This window comes from Acinonyx jubatus, chromosome C1, assembly GCF_027475565.1.
Source record: "Acinonyx jubatus isolate Ajub_Pintada_27869175 chromosome C1, VMU_Ajub_asm_v1.0, whole genome shotgun sequence".
NCBI classification, from domain to species: domain Eukaryota; kingdom Metazoa; phylum Chordata; class Mammalia; order Carnivora; family Felidae; genus Acinonyx; species Acinonyx jubatus.
This window is the reverse complement of record NC_069381.1, coordinates 16,582,137-16,607,648: the sequence shown is the minus strand read 5'-3', so window position 1 is coordinate 16,607,648 and position 25,512 is coordinate 16,582,137. Positions and strand designations below refer to the sequence as shown.

Here is a 25,512-nt window from a genome sequence, read left to right as displayed (position 1 = left end):
AGCACCTGGCACCCAGCATGCTCAGAGATGGAAACTATTACTCTAGTGACCATTATCATTATTCACCACTGATGCTTGAGGGCTTGAGACCAAGAACATTTGAGGTTTCCTGGCTTTGGAAAGATCACCGGCACAGACACGGATAGAGACAGACATATTTAGGAACAAGAAAATGATAAAGGGAAGAGAGGAAGGAAAGCTAAGACCAGACTCCCAAGTGAATAAAGCCATCTGTGCTTCTGTGAAAATCATCCCCAAAGAGGGGGCTGGGCCCGGGTGGGCTCCCAAGAAGCCCTCCAGCCCCGAAGTGGGGATTTCTCATCTCTGAGACAAGTTGGTATTTTTCACCTGTAAATGGGTTCATTAGGTCCTGCTGAAGGCAGGGCATGAACTCAAGGAGCTTTTGAAGGGCTGGGCTGATAAAAAAAAGCCACCTTGTTCTGGCCCAAGACCCAGCTCCAGTATCATTCTGGGTTCCGCCTAGTTTTTGATGCATTGGGAACAGCCTGTGTATTATGATCACTTCCTCCCACTTGCAAGGTCTTGAGAGGGCGTCACGCTGAGTTGTAAAAGCTTCTAGGATAGAGGAGGAAGTTATTTTTATGGGCAGACAGTGTCTTCATTCATTCCCTCATTCATAAAGCATCAGTTTAAGAGCCCGCTGGTAGCAGACCCTGTGCTGGGCATTGGCAGCCCAATGATGAAGACTGGAAAGTGTCTACATTCCAGCCTAACAGGGGAGGCCGATGTGGACACAATTAGCTACACTTTGGTGTTATAAGGTCACCTATAAAGGAGCTGTGAATAAAGAACCGAGGGTGAGTGCCAAGCAGGATATACTAAGGAGGGGACATTTGAGTTGGGCCTTGAAGGATGACTAGGAGTTTGCTAGACAGAGAAAGGCATTCATTCTAGGCAACAGCTAGGGCCTGAACAAAGGTCTAGGGGCACAGTTTATGACATATACGTATGAAACCTAGAGCTTACGGATGAAAATGACATAGGACAGGCAGGGAGGTTGGCTAGAGCCAGGCCACCAAGCAGCTGGGTTAGCAAAATCAGGAGAAAGTGTTTAACTTTGCTTTTTTAGACAACGAAGGACCCGAGGTCTGAGCAGGGGAGTGAATGGTCTGAGCTGCAAGTTTTGAAGGCTCAGTGGTGATGCTCGTGGGGTCCAGAGATCACGGACACGGTCCAGGAGAAGAAGGGTGAGCTCAGGTGGTGGCTATAGGCATGGAGTGTCAGGGAGTGTTTGGAATGGCCAGGGAGAAAGGCAAGCACAGGTGAAAAGGACCGGCTGGCTCTGGCCGATCCTGAAGCCAGATCCCAAGATCCAGAAGCCAGCCAAGTAAGGAAACTGAGGCTTGCATGACCGGCCCAAGATTCCTAGTCCGGCCAATGGCTGGATTCACAGATACCCAGAGGCCTCTAGGGGGAGTCTCCCTTAGAAAAGAACCATTGCCAAGGTGGCAGCTGACATTTCTAAGCCAACCAGACGCCCCCAGCCCCCCCTCTCCCAGCTCTGATGAGGGGCAGTGAGGGGGCAGGCTGGGTCCTGTGTCTCCATCAACGAAGTTCCATTATCCTCTGAGTCTGGGTGACCCCCTGCCGCCGCCCCACAGTGTGCTGGGAAGAAAAGCTCCTCTCTGACAAGAAAGCCCCATTCCAGGCTGGGCCCGGGGTCTGGGCAGCGCCTTTATCCACGGTGACCCTGCCACAGTGTCAGCGGCACAGACGTGTCGTGCTGCAGAGGCTGCCCCCACCCCCAAAGGGCCTTGCGCTGAAGCTGTGAAGGGGCCTCCTATGGGAACCAGACCGCGGCCTGCAGGGCCCCCCTGATGCTCCCAGGCCCCGTCCCACCCCCCGGGGAATCACGCTGCGGCCAGCACGGTGACCAAGGCGGGTTGGTGGGGGGGGGGGGGGGCCACTAGACAGAGCCCCTCCTTATGCACTGGGAAGAGGGCCCCGAGGAACTCTTTGTCCAGCCTCCAGAATTATTTGGGAGGGAAGCTGAAGGGAAGAGTCTTTTGTGCCTCGGGCCCAGCCCCTGGGCCTCACTCCCCACACCAGCCAGGCAAGAGGGGCCTCCTCGTCCCCAACCCTCCGCCCTCCCCACTGGCCTGCTTGCTCCTCACTCAACCCCCTCCAGGTACAGTCTTGCCAAGGAGGAAAGGGGGCACCTAGCCCTGACCAGCCTCCTGCAGACACTGATCTGGCCAGCACGATCCCTTACACACACACACATACACACACACACGCCCTCTGCTTATGACAACAATAATGATGACCAACTCATTAGCCTTATCGAGCACTTCCTCTGGGCCAGACATGGTGCTACGTGCCTCTCTGTGCGATATTCTCACCCTCATTTTACTGTCAGGGAACTGAGGCTCAGAGAGGGAAAGCGGCCTATCTAAGGTAACAGAGCACACGAGTGGCTGAGCCAGGATTCGAACCCAGGTCCACCAGACTCCAGAGCCCACACTCTTCACCACCACACAAGGCTCCTGTGGCTGCTCTGCTAACGAGGGGCTCTGCTCTAGGTCCAGTGACCTTGTCACCTCCCTGGCCTTCAGGCAGACTCCTTTCCCAAGAGCTGTCTGAGTGCCCTGGAAGAATGAGTAGGCTGTCCCGGGGCGGGAGGGGCAGTTTCGGGGAAGACAGGCTTCCCAAATTAGATAAACCACCGTCTGGATAACTCCAAATGAGTCCAGCGTAAACTGCAGATATTCCAGTTCTATAGAACCAAGAGGGGCCATCCCCAAATCAGATCCTTTGGAAGTAGAAGAGACACCATGTTGAGAGCTCCCAGGGAGGTAGAGAGGAGCCGGTCCCCAACCGAGCCCCTGTTCTCGAGTAAGCCAGCACTCGTCTGCAAAGGCAGAGGAAGCTAACCGTGAACTCGGAACTTCCTCAGTGCCTCTGGTTCCTGCCAGGAGCCTCGGGAGGATGCCGTAGCACTGCAGCCCCCAGGCCAGAGGTAAGACGGTACAACCCGCAGGATGGGGCAGAGCTGGTTCAAATCCCTGCTGCGAGTGCTACCCTCTCTGAGCCTCAGTTTCCCATCTTGCAGGGCTGTTATGAGGACCGGATGAAAAGATGGGTAGATGGGGTCAAACACTCTGCCTGCCGCGAAGCAGGTACGCAGCAAAAGGACACCACCGTCATTATCATTGGCACCACAGGGCACTACAATGGAAGCTTCGCATCTGAGTTCCCTGAAGTTTTCTGGGAGGTGGGAAGTTCACAGCTGCTTAAGGCGCTTCATGACCCCAAAGAAGTTAAGACCTACAATCAAAGAACATTGATGTTTCCATTGCACCCTCCCGGGGTGCACATACATCTCCGGGCCTCAGTTTCTCTATCTGAAGACTTGGGGAGCCCTGCCCTGCTTGTCTCAAGAGGAGGTTAGGAGGGGGCACCTGGGTGGCTCAGTCGGTTAGGTATCTGACTTCAGCTCAGGTCATGATCTCACAGTTTGGGAGTTCAAGCCCCACATGGGGCTCTCTGCTGTTAGCACAGAGCCTGCTTCTGATACTCTGTCCCCCTCTTTCTCTCTGCCCCTCCTCCGCTTGCTCTCTCTCTCTCTCTCTCTCTTAGAAATAAACATTAAAAAAAATCCAAGAAAAGAGGATGTTAGGGGGCTCAGTCGAGACTGGAGGTGAAGGGACCCTGCAAACTGTTGGGGCTGCTCCCAAGCCCCACACAAAGAGGCCTGAGAGAGACACCAGCCCCCTGCCCCACCCCAGGCTGAACTCCAGTGGGGGGACCAGGGCACAGCTCTGTCCTTCCTACTCAGGAGCTCCTAATGGGGGTTGCCTTTTGGGTGGAGTTTTGTTTTTGGAAACCAGGAGGCCAAGAGTCCAGAGTCCTGAGTTCCCCTTTTGGCTCTGTCCCCACCAAGTCCCACCAGCCTGATATAGTAGCTTTGAGCCTGGGCTGTGGAGTCAGAAGATCATGGGTTCAAATCCCAACTCTGCTACTTACTGGCCGCGTGGCCTTGGGCAGGTACCAAAGTTACCAGAGATTCAGTTTTCTTATCTTGAAGGCAGAGGTAATAATAGTCCTGCTCACAGCTGATTCAACAAGGCAATGCACTAAGCACAGAGTGAGGCTGCACAATATACTCAAGCCTATTAAGTGAACCTACTGTGTAAAGTCCCCACCGTGTTAACACTTGCTGTCCTTCCCATCATTACCCATCTCCCTGCGACCTTGCACAATAAACCCTTTGTCCTCGCTGGGTCTCGCTCTCCCCATCCGAAAACGAAGGGGCTGACTAGAAAGGCACACAGAGAAGGTGGACGGTCCTGGGTTTGAATCTGAGCAAAAATCCACTTGGGCAAGGGCTTTTACTTCTGAGCCTCAGTTTCTCCACCGGTATCATGGGCTTCATTCTTCATCTGCATTCCACAGACACTGGCTGAGTTTGAGTGTGGAATGTGCCAGGTCCAGGGCCAGACGCTGCTAGTAAAAAAATGCAGATGGTGTGGCGCCCCCTCCCGTTGTGGGTCACAGTGACACCCTCCCCCACCCAGGACCGCACCCAGGGAGAGCCACTCAGACAGGACCTGTGAGCACCCCTTTTAAATTGCAGAGAGCTGCAGCTGTCAGTTTTGGTTAAAGGCCCCTCAAGGGCCTCTGATTGTAAATCAGAAAATAGAGAGGAAGTCCCCTAAATATTTACCTGCTAGGCAAAACAAAAACAAAAAAAAAACAAACGACACACACACACACACACACACACACACACACACACACACTCTAGCAGAGGCACAAAACGCAGCTTTAACTTCTGGTCGTGTGTGTGTGTGTGTGTGTGTGTGTGTGTGTGTGTGGTGGGGGGCGTGGAATGAAATGAGGTCATATGGAAATGGACTATTTTTGTTTCAACACAGCATTTTAAAAATACTCTTAATTATATGAAGATGGGGGAAAGGTTTTCTCAAAAATTAAAGAGAACTGTCGGATCCACCCTCTGGCTGCCCCCGAGCCCTCCCCAAGTCCTCCTGCCTCTCATCTCCAGGCATCTGCCCACCACCTTCCCCGTGCCCCCCTCACCTTTCCCAGGGCCCCGCAGCCCTCAGCTCCCACTCCTGGGAGGCAACTGGCCCACACATCTGGGCAGAAGGGAGCCAGAATGCACTGAGCCCCACCCTCTGAGCCCTTTCCAAATTTCATCCCCACAGCAACTCTGGGAGGCAGCTCTTTTTATTATCCCCACCGCACAGATGGGGACACTCGTCACCCCTGGAGCTCAGAGAAGCTCTGTCCCCAGCCTGGGGTTACACAGCTGGCAAATGTCTCTCGGGCCCTGAAATGGAGCCCTTTCCTCTAGATGGCGCTGGCTCCCGGGCCACTGCTGCTGGGCTCTGCAAGGTCTGAGGCTGGGGGTGGGGGTGGGGGGGGGGCAAACCCTGAGACTATGGTGGGGCCTGAGGATCAGGAAAAATCTCCTTGGATGTGGACTGGGACCGGGCACAGCCTGGACAGAGGCATCCTCTGGCTTCTATGTCCTGCCCTCTACACAGTGATGATGATCATTTATTGAGCACTTACTATGTGTCACAACTGAATAAGGTACGTGTAGACTCTCATTATCCCCCTTCGTCAGGCAAGGAAAGTGGGGTTCTGAGAGGCAAAGCAACTTGTCCTGGGTCACATCTAATAAGAGCTGGGAGCCCCCCAGTCAGCTGCCCTCCACGGCAGCACACAGCCTGGCTTTCTTTAACCATCTAGGACCTAGGTCTATTGTTTAACTCGGTCTTCTCACTGAGACTGACCTCCCTGGGCTGGGCGGGGCGGGGGGGGGGGGGGGTGCGGGTGTGGGCCACAAGGCTTAGTCCTCTATGTACTGCTCCAAGGATCTCAGCACATGGCAGGTGCTTAATGGGCCTCGGTCCCAGGATGCGGGCCACGCGGTCATGCTGGCCAGGGCAGAAGGTACCAAGTCACATCCTGTCATCCTAGATAGATGAGCCACGGTCCAAAGAGGGAAAGGCACAGGGCAGTCGCCCTGTGGGTCCTCATCAAGGCTGGGCCGGCACCCATGCCAGGCCTGTCCCCTGCCTTCCAGTCCCCACAAGAGCTCAGCACGTGCTGGAGTCACCAGTGCAGCTGCCAGGGGATCGAGTTGTCAATAAATTATTAATTTGTGTTACAAACAAGAAGACAGATACTTTTGCATCACAAATGCCAATAGAGCCTCCTGGGGCAGGGGGAGGGGTAAAAGGTCAGGGCGAGAAGAGAAGAAACGTACTGTGCTTCCTCTCTTCCCCTCCCTTACCTCAAATTGAACGAAGCAGCTCAGGGAGCAAAACCAGGGGCGGTCTATCGCCAAGTCCCCACCCCGCCACCTGACAGTGGCCCCTGTCCCTTCTGATGTCATCTCCTCCTACTCTCCTCCCCTGCCCCTCCCCCATCCTTCCTGCTCCAGGGCACTAGCCTCTTCACATGTTCCTGCCTCAGGGCCTTTGCACTAACTCTCCCGTTGCCCGGAACACCCTCCTCTAGGTCTCCACAGAGCTCCATCCCTTGCTTCATTCAGGCCTCTGCTCAAACAACGCCTCCTCTGAAAGACCTCTGCTCTGCTCGAATTTTCTTCTCAGCATCCTTACCACCCATCAGCAGGACAGTCCATACTGCCTACAGGCACAGGTAAGAGGCTTGGATGTCAAGACACCAGGCTGCAGACCCTCAGAGGCCAGGGACCTATTGGCCACACCCATCCGAGTGCCAGAGAGAAGCAAGGGAAGGGTCGGCAGGCTCGATATCCACCATATCTGAATGTGCATCTGTCCCCATTTACCCACTGTATGGCCCCACCAAGTTTCTTCCCTTCTCTGAGTATCCGAAGCCTCCTCCATCCATCTAGAACAATCCCAGTGGGCTCTTCCTCCCAGGGGGCTGTGCACATCCAGTGTGTGAGCTCCTGAAGACAAGGCCCGTGATGCCTGATTCACTCTGGGTCCCCCACCCCCACCCTGGGGCCTGGCCCTGTGCCAAGCCCCTGCAGACTTCAATACCAGTCTGTTCAATTAAAGAGATGACGGATGTCACAGCACTTTGCCAACTGTCACCCAAAAGAACAACCAGAAGCACATCCTCCTTTCGTTTAACCCAAGAACCGTTCGTTCATTCATTCGTTCATTCTTCCAATCAGTACATATTTACTGAGCACCTACTATGGGCCGGGCACTATGTTAGGCCTGGGGACTCTAGTGATAAAGCAATTCAATAATGGCCCCTCTCTTATGGAATTTACAGTCCGGTGGGAGAGGCAGATGAGCACAGAAACACACTAATTATTTGTAAATAATGACTTTGACAAACACTACGAAACATCAACCTGTGGAGCTATCAGGGAACTCAGGGAAACTTCCCTGGAACAGTGGAGGATGGGTGAGCATTATCCAGGTGATTAGTGAAGGGAACAGCATTCCATACAAAGGGACCAGTCACTGCAAAGGAAATGCTGGAAGGGAATCTATGGAATCAAAAAGCCAGAGTGGCTGGAACTCCTAGATGAGTGGGTGACAGAGACAAGACAGGGAACGGGCAGCAGCCAGACCAAGCAGGGCCTCTGGACCCTGGCAATGGTGGGTCTTTATCCTAAAAGAAATAGGAAGTCACAGGAATGTTTTAGAGACACATTCTGGGATTCAAAATCCAATTCCAGGTGATATTCTCCTAACATAGGTCCATACGTTTCTGTGTCTGTGTCCCAGTGTGGCCAGGGTTGGGGGCGGGGGGGAGGGGTGTCAGACTCAGGTCCCCCAATTTGGAAACTTCCAGGCAAAATATCCTCTCCTCCCAGCATCTCGGGCAAAGGTGAGAATTCCCAGCACCCTCAGGACTGAGCCTTCCAAAGGTATCTGGGTGTCTCCTGCCCGAGGTCTATTCGCTGGCCAAGGTCTGCCCAACAGAACAGTTGTTACAGAGAATTAAAATCCGCCCAGAAACTCAGGAAACTCGGCGTGGCTCCCCCTGTGATCCTAACTGGGAGGCATTACCCCGAGTGAGCAGATTATCAGGATGTGTAATTTCTGGAATAAACACAGCTGTGTTTGTTTCTCTGAGCAGTGCTCCAGACAGAGCAGCAGCTCGGCCGCCGCGTGCAGCTGAAGCCTCGCACCTTGGGACGGACGCCATCAGGGAGAAAACGCCCCTCCCGAAGGCCACCGGGTGCTGCCATCCAGGTGGATCCGTCTAGAGGCCAACTGGGGCCCCTCAGGAAGCCAGCAGAGGTGCTAGCATCCCAGGAGGGGAAGTGAGTGTTGAACAACCTCCAGAGGCCTTTCCTCTTTGGATTGGGAGTTGGTCACGACCAGCAGGACAACTGGCCAGAGAGGTGTCAGCTGGGATGGTGGATGGAAGGGGAAGGTCCTCCTTAGTGTGAGAGGTCCCCGTGGAAGGACACTGAGAGGGCCAGGGTGCAGCCCCGAAGCTTTCCACATAGGACAACTGAGGTCCAGGGAAGGGTAATGAGAGAGAAGAGAGCAAGGGACACCACTCATCCAGCTCTGCTTTGTGCCAGGCCCTGAAACAGGCCCAGTAACACCATGGCGTAGGGTCACACAGAGCAGGGTTTCAATCCCAGCAATATCGCTCGGGAGCCCTGTGACCACGGGCAAGTCATACACGACCTCTCTGAGCCTCAGTTTCCTCACCTGTAAAGTGGAGATAATCATACCCACTCAGTGGGGTTGTTCTGAGATTAAGCAGGAATCTGCCCATAAAAGGCTTTGTGCAGGGTCTGGCACACTGCAAGGAGTCCATAAATGATGGCTATTTCTCATTCATTCATTCATTTGCTGATGACTGACGCTATGTCCCAGGCACCATGCTGGACACTCGTAAATAAGAGACAACAATCCTTGCCTTTGTGAAGCTTACACTCTTACAGGGAGAAAAATGACCAACCGATGCTTTGTTTTTGTTGTTGTTATTATTCCCATTTTACAGCAGGGTAAACTGAAGGTCAGAACGGTTAAGTCATTTTTTAAATCTCCACTATTTACTTTTGTTCTATCTCATTTTCAAAACGGCTAGAGGCAGATATTAAGTAATTTATCCAAGTCTCTATGGCTAGGAAAGGTCTTAATGACTTTAAAGGTCTTAATCTCCCTCATGAAGAATTTTAGGGCTACGGACCTAGCCCCAAGTTCCAGGCCTGCAGCTGACTTTCTGTGACCTCAGGCAGGTGCTGTCTCTTTCTGGGCCTAAGTCTCCCAGCTGTAGTATTTTGAATGCTGGGTGGTTCCCAGTGTGCTGCTTGGGTTGCCTGGGCTCTATGGAAGGTCTGAGCCCCAGCAGCATGCCCACAACCCTTCCCTGGCATGGAGGGGTGAAGTGAGGGGGGTGCGGTGCGCAGGGGAAGGACAGGACTCCAAAGAGCACTCTGGGAGCTGGAGGGCTCCGGTTGAGGAAGAAGGGGCCAGGTAGCTGCCCTCCTCTGACATGCTCACTCTCTCAGGGTCCCCACCATTCTGGCCCACCTTCCCAGTACATTCTGGGCCCTCCCACAGCCACAGTAACTGGCTGCACGGGATTGCCCCGCACCCAGGGTCTGGCTTATTTGAGGGCAGACCTACGCGGCCCCTCTCAGCCTTGAGCCTGCCTCTCTTTGCTCTGGATCCTTCCCCTGGTGCCAGCCTCCACAGCCATCTTCCTGTGGCTTTCTTTCCCTGCCTTTGCTTTCTTTCAGTGGCTGCCTACTGCCTCCGGCACCGAGTCCAAATGCCCTAGCTTGTCACTCGAGGCCTCTCTTCCCTGGTGTAGACTTCTTCTGCCAGCCTCACCTCCCATTTCTCTCACACACTTATGTTCACTGTGGCTTCTGCACACCTGCGCTTTTCCAGCCTCTAGGGCTGTGCTCAGGCTGTGCCCTCTGCTAAGCATGCCCTTCATTCCATTCCTTGTGTGTCAAAAATCCTATGTAGCCAAATACCCCTTCTCCAACAGCCCAGGCTAGAAGACAGTTCCCCTTAGCGCTCAATACATTCCATCATCTCTGAACCTGCTTTTTCATCCGCAAAGCAAATGTTAGTCACTATTATGCACAGTTGTTGAGGGGATTCAGTGAGAGCACATCCGAAAAGCAGCCAGTATGGTGCCCAGCATGTAATAGGGACCCAGTAGGGAGAGTCTGCTATGATGATGCTGTTGAAGGGAGAGAAGAAAGAGAACAAGAAAGGGAAGAGAGAGAAGAGACAGAAAAGGAAGAAGAGGGAGGAGAGCTGTCCTAACCTTCCACTGGGATATAACTCATTGACATCACAGTGTCATTTCTGTTTGATTCCTTTCTGTGTCCTTTCGCATTCCGTAGGCTTTCATAAACGACTGTTAAATGGATAGATGATGGATGGAGGGATGGATGGATGGATAGAAGGAAGGTGGAATATGGAAAAGAAGGAAGTTTGTATGGACAGATGAACAGAAACAGATAAGTCTGGAGGAGACTGAGTGTGCCATCCCAGAAGCCTAGCAGCTTAGCATCCCACTGGCAGATGAGGCTTCTGGGACCAGATGCCAAATCTGTTCCCCCTGGCTCCAAGCTCCTGTGCTCCTGGCCAGTATCAGTGTGCTCTCAAGGTTGAGTGAGTGGAAGCTCAGGGCAGCTGATGCCCAGGGGAGTTCCAGCTCTTCCTCCACCTGTCACCAGCCTCTGAGAGTACCAGCCCCTGACAGCAGGAACATATCTCCAAAAGTATGAGCCAAGTCAATGGGAAAACAGGATTTACTTTACAGAAATTCAGTGTGGGGGCCAACTTCTCCAGAACTCCTCCATGCAGAAAGTTTGGCAAATCCACAGTCAATGGCTCAGAAGGTTTCCTGAAACCTGGAGATTTATGCTGTTGGCCAGCTCTTTCCAGGGCCAGAAACTAGAGAATAAGGAAATATCGCAGTCCAGATACCAAAGGGCATCTAGAGAGGTGGAGAGCTGAACTCTGCTTTTGGTGCTTGTTCATTCCTCCATCCATTTATTCACCCAACTATTTAAAACACGGAACTATCCTACCGTTATCCAGACAGCCATTCAGCTGTCCAGCCACCCAGCCATCCAACCATCCAGTCTTCATCAAACCATCTTGTCCACCATCCATCCATCCATCCATCCATCCATCCATCCATCGAATCATCCAACCAACCTTCAAATTGCCCATTATTCATCCAACCATCCAATCCATGCAACTGTCCATTCATTTACCCTTTATCTATCCAGACACTCACCCATCCAACTGTCAATCACTCAAGCACTACTCCAAATGTTCAGCTGCTCTCCACTTATCCAGCTGTACACTATTCAACCAGTATGGTTGAGGACCTCCCAGTATGGTCGGGGGGGAAGCCAGACATGTTGATATAGGACACAGTACTATATCATAGTACACAGTATGGTCTAATGTATGCATTATAAAATAGGTAATATGTTCAAGTTACCACCAGGGCGCCTGAGTGGCTTAGTCAGTTGGGCATCCAATTTTGGCTCAGGTCATGATCCCACAGTTCATGAGTTCTCTCTCTCACAAATAAATAAACATCAAAAAAAAATTGTTTTTTAAAAAAAGGTGCCATCAAGAACACAGAGGCCACCAAGGATAGATGGCTCAAGACTGTCCACAGAAGCAGGAGGGACCAGAGAGAGAGGTCAGGGCAAGCTTCAAACAAGAGGAAATGCTCAAGTTTAGTCTTTTTTTTTTTTTTCCAACGTTTATTTATTTTTGGGACAGAGAGAGACAGAGCATGAATGGGGGAGGGGCAGAGAGAGAGGGAGACACAGAATCAGAAACAGGCTCCAGGCTCTGAGCCATCAGCCCAGAGCCTGACGCGGGGCTAGAACTCACGGACCGCGAGATCGTGACCTGGCTGAAGTCGGATGCTTAACCGACTGCGCCACCCAGGCGCCCCTCAAGTTTAGTCTTTATAAGCAGCAGAAATTAGCCAGAGAGAAGTAATGGGCGTGCCCAGGCAAGGGGGAAACATGAAATAGCATGGTGGATTCTAGAAGTCCAAAGGCCTGAGACCTCATAACCACCTGGTTAACTGTGGACTATGCACCAGTCCCCAGTTTTTCTGAGCCCGCTGGACTCTATAATTTCCCCTTGATTTCTATAAAGAAAGGACTACGTCCCCCTGCGGGGAGCCAAGCTGCCATCTGCTGACCTGGGTTGTGTTCTGGTGGTTATAAGAGGGGTCCATCTGGAAGGGAGAAAAGTGGGCCCCCCAAAGTTTTGTGGGACAGGCTTTGCTATCAAGGAGACATAGGTATAAATCACAACCCCATATTTTGCTGCAAGTTACTTAACCTCTGAGTCTTTCTTCCCATTCTGAAAATGATAAAGACCCTGGTAGCTCCCTCCTAGGCCCGGGAGGACTAGGACTGAATGAGGCAACCCAGGGGGAAGTATGCTTCCCCATTGCTGCCGATGTTCAACATGTGATCTAAAAGAATGGTTAACAGTGTGGGCTTCAGACATCACTGGATCAATTCTCAGGAAACACCAGTTCTTTGTCCACGTCTATAACGTATGGTCAGACGCCCATACGTGTGTACACGTGCCCGTGCAAAAGGAGATGCCGATGTGGCAAAAATGTTCACAACTGTTGAATCTAGGTGGAGGACACACAGGTGTTTATTCTACTATACCGTCAGTTTCCCTGTATGTTTGAAATATTAAAGGGAACAAGAAAAGAAATCAGCTCTTTGTTGATCTGTCTTGAAGTCAGGCTCCCTGACTTTGGATTCTAGCTCCATTACCGACCGAATGGCTGTAGGCAAATTATTTAATGTCTCCAAGCCTTGATTTTTTTTCATCTGTAGGATTCAGGTAATAATAGCACCTAAACACAGTGCCTGGTCTCTAGCAAACCCTCCATAAGTGTTAGCTGCTGATTTCATTATTATTACTATTCTCATGGAACAGCTGAGAAACTGAAGCTAGGAAAGGTTCGGTAAACACCTACTTTTCATACATTATCTCTTTTTTTTTTTAATTTTTTTTTTTAACGTTTATTTATTTTTGAGACAGAGAGAGACAGAGCATGAACGGGGGAGGGTCAGAGAGAGGGAGACACAGAATCCGAAGCAGGCTCCAGGCTCTGAGCGGTCAGCACAGAGCCCGACGCGGGGCTTGAACTCACGGACCGCGAGATCATGACCTGAGCCGAAGTCGGCCGCTTAACCGACTGAGCCACCCAGGCATCCCCATACATTATCTCTTTTAATTCCCCAAACGGCACCACAGGGTAGGTGCTATCGCCCTCATTGTACAGATGAGGAACCAAGGCTGACGACGATGAAGTGACTCACCCAAGGTGTCACAGCTGGCAAGTGGAGAAGCCGGGATTTGAGCAGTCTGCCTATCTCCCAAGTCTGGGATCTTCCCCCTGTGTCTCCTGCTTCTTCCACATCCCTGGACCGAGGCCAAGAGGACATCAGAACCCTTTCAGCTCCAGAAGGGAGTCCCAAGCTTTGCTGGCACGGCTGGGCTTCCGGGCCAGCTCGGGGACACCCAGCGTCAGGGCCTCCTTGGCAGCTCAGGAGCCCTTTCGGCTGTCCTCCCGAGAGCCACAGGAGCTGCCATCTGAGGCCGTGGGGAATGACAGCTGACACTGATGGGGCACGCAAGAGGACGTACCGGCCGGGGCCCTGACTCAAACAGACTCCCTGGGCCACGGTCTTTCGTGGGTTCCAGAAAGGCCCTGCGGGCTCTGGCCGAGGCTGTTCCCAGGCTCTGCCTCCCCGTGAGAGGCGGAGAAGCCCCATTCAAGCGGGACGCATCCCACTGTGCGCTAAGCCGCTTTCTCCCCACTTACACGTTTCAGATGCTTTTTGTCCTTCCGGCTTCCCATGGACTCAGGCCAAGTGACAAGTTGGTGCTGTGGACATATGTCGTCGCCATAATGGGAATGCTGACCCCACGCTCTCTCCCTGCTGCGGCCAGGCAGCTTGCACCCCGCCCCGGTGCTTGGCATGCCCTGCTCTCAGCCACACGGGACTCCCTCCAGCTCCCTGGAGCATCACACACTCAGAGGCCTCCCACCCGGACCTTTGCAGATGCCGTCCCATTGCCTGGGAAGCTTGCCTTGTCGCTTCTTTCCTGGCTCTTCCTTAAGAATCCTCTAAGAACTTTCTTCCTAGAAGACCGTCCTAGCCCATTTCACAGAGGCTCAAAGAGGTAAGTTAAAAGAGCCATGGTGATGCCGTGAGTCAGAGCCAAAAGTCCACCGTGGCATGGTTCTATTGTAAGACCATGTACTTTCAGTTCAGCAACTCTGCCCCAAAGAAGAAGCCCGGTGGAAGACACGCCCTCTGCCTTCGAACATGGCAGACACCTGCAAGAAGGAGCTTATGCTTCTGCATTATTCTGGAAGGCAGGAAACAGGAACTGTGGAGGGAGTTACAGGAAAAGAAATGCCCCCAATTCAAGGTTAAGAGGCATTTCCAACCACCTCACTACCTACCAGCTGTGTGACCTTGGGTAAGTCACTTCGGCTCTTAGAAACCCAGTTTCTCATCTACAGAATGGAGATAACAACGCCCTTGCTATTTCACTCTCCCTAACACACCTAACCTAGAGCTTGTAAGCTGCCCGCCAGTGAACCAGACCCAGCCAGCAAACGTGGTTTGCTTTGGCCAGGACTATTATTTTAGGATAAACTGAGCAAACGTGTAAGAAACTCATTTTTCCATAAATATCAAAACTTTGAAAATCAGAAGATCTGGCAAAACTGAACCCTGATTCTGGCACGGCAACACGGTCAGGAGTGGGTAGCACCTGCCTTCTTTCGAGAGGTCGTGTGCTGTCTCTGGGATATTACCGTCTAACACCCAGCTCACCTCACTCATTCACAACCAGGGCCAGCTTGTGAGTCTGGGGTCCTCTGGCCACTACTCCTGGAATTTATTATCTGTATTATGTTGGGCTTGATTCTCTGTTCAGTCGGCAAAGAGAAGCCCCATTTCTTTCCTTTTCTTTTTAAGTTTATTTATTTTGAGAGAGAGAGAGAGAGAGAGAGGGAGCATGCACGCAAGAGCCTGTGAGTGGGGGAGGGGCAGAGAGCGAGGGAGAGAGAGAATCCCAAGCAGACTCCACGCTCCGTGCAGAGCCCTATGCGGGGCTCCATCCCACAAACCTTATGAGATCAGGACCTGAGCCGAAATCAAGGGCCGGATGGGTAACTGACCGAGCCACCCTGGTGCTCGAGGGAAGCCCCATTTCCTGCTCAATGCTTTAACACATAAAATCTGGATTCTGTGTTGCTCATTGTGTTCAGCAGGTCTTTGGAGGGGATGCTCAGAGCTCAGTGTCCCCCACCCACCCACTTCACCCCGGCACGTATCTCCAAGTGCTCTGAGCCAACCTGCGGTCCCAACTTAGGTTTGCTAGCAACAGGCCAATGCCCCTGGACTTTGTAGTTTCCTCCAATGCTTCCCTACTCCTATGGTGGCCCCCGGCCAAGGTGGGAGCGACAAACCACAGTCACACCGTTACGGGTTCTTTGGCAGTTGAATGGAGAACACAGTAGCTTCTTGCGATGGCCGTCTGAGGTGGGTGAAATCACGATCCTCAATGTATTGATGAGGAAACTGAGGCCTCAAGGGGTGATGTGTCCTGCCCTGGGCCACAGGGGCACCTTGGCCCCATTCTCCAAATTCAGTCCCACCAGACCAGGGCCTCCTTCTCTGGTCTCTAGCCTCACGCCAGATCTTGAAGAGCTATGATTTCTGGCTGCTGTTTTCAATTATTTGTAATTGACTGCATAAATATCTATTTCGTGCCTATCATGAGCTTTGTGCTGGGTGTGGGATAAGGTGAAGTGGAGAGTCCTGCGCCATCTCAGGGGAGACAGGTAACACTGGAAGCCAATGCAGGGAGGCGGTGCTGGGGTGGAGAGGGAGGGAACAAGCTTTCTGGCTTCCTGTTACCCGCACCCCTGCACCAGACTATAAACTCCCTGTGGCAGATCGTCTCCAAATATGGCCACCAACAATGCCTTCCATTGCTAAACACAAAGCCGCTCCTCCCATTGAGGGGGGTCTGAACCTAAGTCTGGACCACAGGTTGGCTGAGGGCGCGTGGAGACATGTACCGCGGTGAATAGGTGGGTGGGGGACACCGAGCTCTGAGCATCGACTCCAAAGACGTGTTGAACACTACGAGTAGCGCGGACTCAAATCTTATGTGTCAAACCTTGGCCAAGAAATGGGGCTTTCCTGGGGGTGCCCAGCTGGCTCAGTCAGTATAGCATGTGACTGTTGATCTCAGAGCGGTGAGTTCAAGCCCCACATTGGACATAGGGCTAAAAGGAAGGAGTAAGGGAAGAAGGGAGGGAGGGGGTGGGGAGGAGGGAAGGAGTGGGGCTTTCCTTTAACGATTGAGCAGAAAATCAAGTCCAGTGTCTTTTCCTGTACACTGAACCTGATGAGGAAGCCTGGGATGAATCCGAGATGCTTTGTGACTTTTTCGGCGGCAAGGGTGATGTTTCGTGATGTTAGAGCCCAGGTCTTTAGAAGACTGGGAAGTTTCTGCTTCTCCATCCTGGAAGCCAGCCACCAAGGAAAGCAAGCCAGTCTGGACTACTAACGGTGAGAGATCCTGAGGAATGGGGCCAGCCCCTGCCATCCCTGCCAGGGCCAAAGAGAGGGCATGTGAAGCCAGGATGGGCCTTCCCCCACAACCCAGCTGAGTGTGGGCTTGTGAGTGATCCCAGCTGACACCAATGAACGCCCAGCAGAACCCAGCCAATCCACTGAATCAGGAGAAAGAATAGATCTCTGTTTCAAGCCAGTAAGTTTTGGGGTGACTTGTTATGCAGCAAAAGATAACTGATACACTTTCCAGGAGCAAAGCCCTGTTACTTTGTATAGGTCTCCCCTCCATTGCCTGGAGCCTGGCACTGGACATTGAATCCTGGAGCTGGAAGGGCCCCCAAAACCACCGAGCCCCACCCCCTCGTTTTATGGAAGAGGCAGCTGAGGCCCAGAGAGAAGAAGGAATTTACTCCAGATCACACAGAGAGAGGGGGGCAGATCTGGCAGGAAAACTTGCACCCACAAGGGTAAGAAGAGTCACACAAATATGTGATGCAAGTTGGTAGCAAGTTACCCCTAGCACTCACATGTTGTCTGAAGAGGCAGCCACGATTCGGCTCCAGCCAACTGTGGCCCCGTGGGACGTGGGCCCAGCGAAGCCAGATTGTCTGACTTTTCACAGAAGCCAGAAAGAGGATTTCTCTCTAAAATCTCTTGATTTCTAAATGTTGGCCAGGAATTCAAGTTGGATGGATGATCTCTGGGCCATTGAGACTGGCCTTGGGCTTCAAGCTTGGTCTGGCCGCTGACCTTGGGCAAGTAGCGTTATCCCCTCAGGCCTCAGTTTCCTCATCTCTACAATGGGCCCCATGGCTCCTGCCCACTTACTGGGTTGCTATGAAAACCCGATGAACGAATGGATTTGGAAGTACGAGCTACAAATGGCCCTGTCGCTGTTCCATAGCCTCAGTTCTCTGTGGAGGCGCCCCTCACAATGTAACGAGTTAACACCCGATTTGTCTAAGTTAGAACAACATTATTCTGGCCATTATGACAGAGATTGCATTTTTATGGCAGGTTTGTGAGTTCCAGAACCCTCCCGCTTGCATTATCTCAGGATGTTGATGGAGTCAGAGGCTGGACGGCTGCCCTGGAGACCCTCGCCAGAGCCAAGCCCTTCCTCTGAGCCGGGAGGTACATTCCAGAAGCGGCTTGAGTGGCAGTGCAGAGCCAAGAGCTTCGGAGTCGCCCAGACCTGGGTTTGAATCCCGGACTCCCACTGCCTCACTTTGTGTCCTTGGGCCAAAACTCTGAGCTTCGGTTTTCTCATCTGTAAAATGGGCATAATAATAAAACCGCCTGGTGGGGCTCTTGGGGCAAGTGTATCAGATGTGACATACTCGATGCCCTTAATCGAGCGTCTGGCACAAGAATTGATGGCTGATGTCATTAACACGGTATGGAAGTTGGTGCCAAGAAGGAAAGCATAGCTGTAGAAGATCTTACCCCCTTCCTAAGATTAGGGAGGCAGAACTGGGCCAGGGATGGGGCCTTTGAGGAAAACCTGGATGGGTCCCAGACAGAGAGGCTGGAGGGGCCTCGCAACTATCCAGGAAGAGTCAGACCCTTGCCCTATAAGGCTCGGAACTTAACTCTGTGTCTTTGTCTCCCCCAGAGTTGAGTGAAGAGGCATGAGGGAAAGCCGGAGACAGAGTCCCCCCAGTAAAACAGCACCCACATTCCCCTACTCTGAATCCAGTTTCTGGCTGGTCCCGAGTAATACCAACCAACTCATATTTACTGAATGACCATCGACTTGAGGCATGGACTCGGCTTTATCTTTTTAGGGATCAACACATCCATTCCTCACAACCATCTCAAGAGCTGGAAACTACTGTTATCCCCATTTTAGAGATGACAGGTTAAGTAATCAGCCAGAGGACACACAGTAAAGGACAGTCTGACTCCAGAAGGCCTTCTTGTAGCCCCCAGGCTATGCTGTTTATAGAGCAAGAGAAAAAGGGGTCAGGGCTAAGCTAGAGGACTGTGGGAAGTGCTCTGGTGGGGAGCAAAGGTACTGACATTCCATAGTAATGACAACTAATGAGTATCAGTCTGGCCACGGGTCAGGTGCAACCTGGTCACTGCATATAGCATCTCATTTAATCCTTGCCGGCAGCTTTTGACAAGCAGATGCATTTACATCTCCAGTCACAGATAAGGGAGTTAAGGCTCTACACATCACTTGTTCAAGGCCACGGAGCAGGGAAGGTCTCCTCCCTGAGGACACCCGCACCCCCAGGGGGCTGGAGCAAGGCGACAGATGGTTCCAGGAAGCTCACCTAGCATGGCCCAGACTAAGGTGGCCTGGGCAAGCTCCCCAGGTGACACAGGGGCGCCAGGAGGCAGCTGCCTTAAGAGGCCCTAAAGGGCTTTCAAGCAGCCTTATCAGACTGAGCTGATCCCAATCAGGAAGCTTCCAGGTGCTGTGGCACAACGGCCCGCCCCACCCCTGGGAGCTGTGCAAACATTCTTCCCTGCCCTCCCCCAGCGCAGGCTCTCTGTTCACCAGCAGGCAGGCGGCCCGGGCAGGTGGCGCTAACTCTGATTGATTTCACTTCATTTCAGTCTTTTCCAGTTTACCGCTGAGGTTTCTCTTCCTCTGTCCCAACAGTCCTGTGTTTTATCTTAGGCCTCTGGGGGACAAATCTGCCTGCCCAATGGAAAAGACCAGGGGAGTATACTGAAGGTACAGATTCCCCGGCCTTGTTCCTGATCTATTGACTCCCCAGCTAAGTCAGGCAAGCAGGCCAGGCCCACCTCGGCCAGGATGTCCTGATCTCACCCCTCCACCCAGGGAGGGAGCAAGGGCTCCCCTGCCTTGCCCAGTCCAGGCCTCCTATCAAGCCAGCTCCATCCACACCTTTCTGCAGGGGTCTCTCTGTGTGAAGGGGTCTGACCAGTGGCCTAAGACCATAGGTGAGCCCTGGGTGGCCGAGTTGCCCAGCACAGCTGCCCAGAGAACCTCACCACACCCCTGCTCTGAGGCTGATGCAAAACCTTGATGAAGGGGTGGGGTGGGGGTGCAAAAGCCTCAGGAAGGACAACCCCTGGGAGGCACTGGGGCCACAGCAGGGCAGAAGGGCTGGCCGGGGTGGGAGCGAATCTGGAACTCCAGAGTTAGGGGTAGCCAGCCCCCCACTGTGCGCCCAGGTGTAGGCTGGCGTTTTCACCATTACTGAGAAACTTCTGAAACTAAGGCCCCTCTTCCTAGGAAAATCTGCATTAACATCCAGTGTTCAATTACAATTTCAGGGTGATCACAGATCCCCAGACCTAAGGAGGCCTCTGGACCCATGTTGAGCGCTCCCTTGGTGTAAGAACCCAAGTATTTGTCCACAACAAGGCCCTGGACGGGGAGGCAGCGATGGAGCTCTGGGCCCACCCACATCTGTGCGGTTGCCATCCCAACGCTGGGGGACTTTGGGAGCCTGAGTGATGGGTTGAGAGAGACACTGAGGGTTGACTCGTTGCCTGGACAATCCAAATGCCAAAAAGGGGGCCAAATTAGGACACAGCCATCACTGACTACGCCCACGGGTGCTCTAAGGGAGGGGCACTCAAAGGGCCAAGAAGAACATCTCATGTTCATGGCTATGTGCTTGAGTGCCTGGCACTTTTTGTGGGTATCCACAGAAACCCCTGGGGAAACAGAAGTCCAGGGAATCTGAGTTCTTTGCTCAGGGCACACAGCATGCTGGGATTTAAACCCTCAAACGTTGTGTTTCTTCTCTACCCCACACTACCTATTAGTTGGCTGGCCCTGTTCCCCACCAGAGCTAGAATCCCTTCTCCCTGCCCAGCCCCTGACATGGAACAGGTGCCCGCGGATGGATGGGGGAATGAATGAATAAGTCAACTTGCTTCTGAATTCTACCGCATTTGGGTTTTAAATCTAAGCCCAGATTTCCTGGCTAAGACGGACACATGAAAGCAGCCTCCTTTAGAAACGAAAAGCAGAAGAAACAAGCATAAAAGGAAAACCAATTCCAAATTAATCCCACTGAAGGTCGCCGGGTCTTAGATAGGTAATGCTCAAGAGGTGGGCCCAGGAGAGAGCTGGGATGGGGGTGGGAGAGACAAGAAGGGTATTGGGGGGGGGGGGGGAGGGCAGGCTCGTGTCTAGAACATAGCTGCTGCTCCACCCATTTGAATCCTCAGCTCTGGCTGAACTGCATCCTGTGTCCCTGTTGAAGCCAGCCCATCTGCTTCTCCCTCCAGGAAGACTTCCTTCATCTCCCTGGCCAGGCAGACACACTCCTTCACCTCTGTATCATTCTCCTGATATTTATCACATAACACAATGTGATTGATTCGTTCATACGTTCACTCAACACATATTCATTCAATGTTCCGTAGCTGACCGTGTCATTCAGTGACTGGGGACCCATGGGGCTGGACACAGTTCTAGGCGCTGGGGACGCTGTAGCAAACGCGGCTGATAAAACCCTCACCCCTACCGGAATCTATAGTCTAGCAGGGATGGTGGACACAAACAAGGAAACTAACAAAGGTCTGATACTTTTTCGGGTGGCCATGGGTGTTATGAAGCAAAACAAAGAAGGTGGGTTAAAAAGTGGCTGAACTAAGCCTGTTTTAGATGAGGTAATCAGGGAAGGCCTCTGGGGAAGTGGCATTTGAATCGAGCTCTTTTTACCACAGCTGTGGACATAAAAATAAGCCAGGTGAGCTCCCTCAGGGAGCTGACAGTCTAGTAGGGAACAGATAAGCTGGCCTTTTAACTGTGTGGGACCAGGTTTGGCTCATCGGAACATCCCACACCCTGGAAGTCAGTGGTTTTTCCAAAAGACAAATCTAGCCAGGTCTCTCAATGGCTCAAGAACCTTCAATGGCTCCCCACTGCCCTCAGCATCAAGTTCAAATTCCTCAGCCTTCCATCCCAGCCTTTCAGGACTTGCTCTGCCCTCCATTTTCAGCCTGGTCTCCCATGGCTGCCCTCAACACCGATCCCCCTCAGGTGCACCCAAGCAAGTCCCCAGTCATCATGCATCCACATCCCTTACACAGGCTGCTTCTCTTTCCAGGTAAAACTCTCCTCATCCTCTACAGTCCCGAAGGCAACCTCCTTAACTTTTGAGAACACAGTTCTTCAGTGTGATGGGTGGCTGTGAAAGCTTCATGGCAGGGAGAAGGAAGCAGTGAGAAAATGAAGCAAAGAATAAAGCCGTAAAAGACAAAATAGCCCTCTTCCATCCTAAACCACCTCTGCTGCCCCAGGTGGCACACAACTTCCTCCTGGCAGCACTCTGGGATGCACTTATCACATTATATAGTGCCAACTGTTTTCTCTATCGGCTTGTCCCCCTCTCCCTGCTGGCCCCAGGGTCCAGCACCACACCAGCCCAAGAGGAAGCTCCATAAATATTTGGAGATCAAATGAGCAAATGCACGGAGACCGATTTTCTCTCCACTTCAACCTTTGGATTCCATCTAGTGGCTGGTCTGTCATTGGCCTCTTCTCTTGTTGGATGTGTCCCCCCAGGGCACTTCCATCCCTCTCTAAGCCCCCATTCCAGATGCTCCAGGCTTGTGTTTCCCTCTTGGGGGGTAGGGGTGTCTCGTGGTTTAGGGGGGAGATACTCAGCTCACCATACTAACCCAGGAACCCCGCAGCCCCAATTCACATACCCTCTCCCTCCCCTCTCTCATTCCAAAGGCTAGGGCTTTCCCAGGATCTTAATGCTTGGGATAGCCTTGGTACTACGGGGTATGAGGAGAAGGGGGGGAAGGGTACGCCAGCCACGTGGCTCAGGGGATCGGGAACTGCAGGGGCAGCCCTCAAGCGCCCCAAGCTTCAGACCTGTCTCGGCAGACTGTGCTGCTCACAGGTGGACCCCGTCTCTTCTGGGAGGTGCCACAGTAGCACTGTCCATCCTCATGGTCCACCCCCCGAAGGCCACACACACTTCAACATGGCCTTTTCTCATCGGTTATGTCGTCTGAATCTCACAAACACCTCTGTGAGACAGGGAGGATGGGCACTATGGTAACCGTCATCTAACAATGGAGAAACCGAGGCTCAGAGACAAGAAGTGAGTGGGTGCATGTCATGGAATCCCAAGAGATCACCCAGACCATTTTACACCCAGGGAAACTGAGGCCCCTATAAGGGAAGGAGCTGGCCCAAAATCTGATAGTAAATTAGAAGAAGGGCCCTAGACCTCTACCTCATACCATATCCCCATCCATGGGCCAACTCCTCGTTAACCCCTAACAGACTAGACGCCTTAGTGTTGGGGGGAGGGGCAAAGAAAGAGCCTGAAGCAAGGCTTGGGGTGCCCTCCTCCCACCCTGCCCCCAAGTGGCAGCCCAAGCAGCCATCTCCTCCTGTGATGTCAGCAGCTGATCAGCCCAGTGTCGGGCTCACAGTGCCACCAGGCCACAGCTCACCCGATCCCAACCATCCCCAGCCAGAGCCATGGCCGGACAGACGTGGGCCTTCCATCTACCCCACGGTAATTAAAAACACACCCAGGCCTCTTCCAACGTGAAGAGGGGCCAATTTTCTTCCCCTCCAGCACCGCTGACTGCAACCTAAATAGCAATATTTATGCCAAGCTCCCCATAATACTGTAAACATCCCAATGTATAGCGGGCCAACACATGAGTCATTTCCCCAAAGCCATAGTTAGTAAGTGGTACCTCAGCCATATTCCAGGGAGCTCCCGCCAGCAGCCAGGCCCCAGGGCTGCCCTCCACACCCAGGGCCCTGTGGCACCCTCGCTGCCCCAGCGGCCCCACTCTGGGAAACCACAGGCAGCCGCCAAATCCTCCAGGAGCCGGAGGACAGCTGCCTCCGTTCAAGAAACTGGCTGCCATCTAGGGACACCCCTCCAAACTGTGGTCACTAAAGCGCTCATTTACTCAAAGAAGGACTAAAGTTACGACACAGGGTCCCCTGTCACACCGTTTGCAGAGCCCCATGCCCGGTCTGATCAGGTTTTTGTTCTGGGGTTTTTTTTTGAGCTGCCTGAGAATGGGCTTCCCACCAGCCCAAAGTGGCCTGAGATGAGGAAACATACGCTTCACTCCTCAGCCCATGGTGGCAGAATCCTAGAAGGGGTCACCCTGTTGAGGGGCAAGAAAACCCAGCAGTATGAACAGAGCCCAGGCTCCGGAGACCTCAGGCCTGGGTTCTATTTTTATCGCCCAAGGGCCATGAGTGAGCCACTGACTTTTCTGAGCCTTGGTCTCCCTTTCTACTAAAAGGGAGTAAGAATCATACCCACCTGGCTTCGGTGGAAGACTTATTTTGGGGAATCCAACGAAATTGTGGGTGGGAAAGCACTTTGTAAAGCTCAAAGTACCTTGTCAACTGTGCAGCACGTTGTAAACCACAGAGAGCTGCCTGCAGTGCGAAGTACTTCATAAACTGTAAAGCGGTTTGGAAACTGTAAAGTGCAGTACACATGAGAACCATTATTCATGTTCGTTTCTTGCCCTACAAGCTTGGCCATTTGTGGTGGACACACCCAGACCCCTCTAACTTTCCCTGCAGACCAAGCCGGCTCGGGGGACCTGGCAGCCACCCTGAGCCTTTGGGGGTCGGGTGGTACCAACACACGAAAGCCGTGGGGAGAGGGACCAGCGACCCTGGCCAAGGCCAACACATGGCAAGAGCATCTGGTCCGGCCCTGGCGGCAGCTGGAGAGTTCCCGGGGCTCCAGCGGCCACGCTGAGCTCTGCCGCCAGCGGGGCGGTGGCCGGCAGGGGTGCCCGGAGACCCCGCGCAGCGGAGAGATGCCCACGGACCCATCCCCCCCTCCCCGTAGTCCTCCCGGGGAGGGGACCCCATTGTACGCCGCGGGCGATGGGCAGGCACCCGCGCGGGGGGCTGGCGCGTTCACTTCCACTCTGCCAGTCCTCCGCTCTTCGGGGCGCCGGCTGCATCCCGGGGGCGCAGACCGCGCGGGCCCCCACCCCGGCCAGCCGCGGTGCCTCCCTCCCTCTGCTCCCTGCCAAACTTTCCGGCCCCGACTGCGCGCCGGGCCCCGGGGCCGGCGCCCCTCCACCCCGTGCCGAGCCAGGCCAGGCCCGCGCGAAGGGGGTGCCCGGGCCGGGGGCGGCGAACGCGCGTGGGCAGCCCCCCGGCCCTGGGCGGCGCTCGCCGGGCTGGCTACAAAGCCTCGGCAAGATGGTCCCTTCGCCTCCTCCTGGCACAGTCAATCGGCGCCCGCCGCTCCCCGGGCGCCCGCGGGGCCCGCGCCTCCCGGCGCGGCCGGACACACCTCCCCGCGGCCACCTGCGCCCGGCGCGAGCCCCCGGGCAAACTTTGCGGGCCGCGGGGCGGAGGTGGGCGCCGGCGGCCGCCCGTGCCCGGCCGCTCCCCGCCCCCATCGCCCGCCCGCCCGCCCGCCCGCTCACCTTCCACCGCGGCGAGCAGCGGCAGCAGCAGCAGCGCGGCCCCCAGCCTCCGCAGGGCCATGGCTGCGCTTCCCGGGGCCTCGGGCCGCGGCGCCGCGGGGCCCGGGCGGCAGCGCGCGCCCCGGGCTCGGGGGGCCGGGGGGAGCGGCGAGGCGCGGCGCACACACAGCCGCCGCCACCGCGCAGCCAGCAGAATGAGCCATCCAGCCCGGGCAGAACGGGGACCCGGGCTCCGCCAGCGCTGGGCACGGCCCACCTGAGCCGCGGGCGCGGGGGGAGCCCGGCCGGGCCGCCGCCCCCCGCGCGCGCCGGGGACCCCAGCCGGCCGCGCGCGACCACCGAGCCCCAGCCCCCTGCGTCCGCGGGGCCGCCCGGGGGGCGGCGCGGGCGCTGATGCGCGGAGACCTCGCGCGTCCGGGCGACGGAGACCCCGAGCTCCCCCCGCGCAGCAGTGGTCTCTCCCGGCGCTGTGGCTCCTCCAGATAAAGCAGCGATTTCAGCCCAAATGTTTCTGAATTTTTATTGAATGC

The 25,512-nt window shown here is 54.1% G+C and overlaps 1 protein-coding gene across 5 annotated transcripts in view; it reads right to left on the bottom strand.

Annotated features, from left to right (window-relative positions):
* EPHB2 (EPH receptor B2) overlaps window positions 1–25,165 on the bottom strand; it is a 187,312-nt gene extending 162,147 nt beyond the window's left edge. For 2 of the 5 annotated variants that reach the window (XM_027060128.2, XM_027060127.2), the window contains exon 1: window positions 24,983–25,164. In XM_027060128.2, the coding sequence (XP_026915929.1) occupies window positions 24,983–25,043 (61 nt within the window). In that variant the 5' untranslated portion in view covers window positions 25,044–25,164. Of the gene's footprint in view, window positions 1–24,982 lie in introns of all 5 variants that reach the window. The other 3 variants (XM_027060130.2, XM_027060129.2, XM_027060126.2) reach the window with 3 other exon arrangements.
* Window positions 25,166–25,512: the final 347 nt, after the last annotated feature.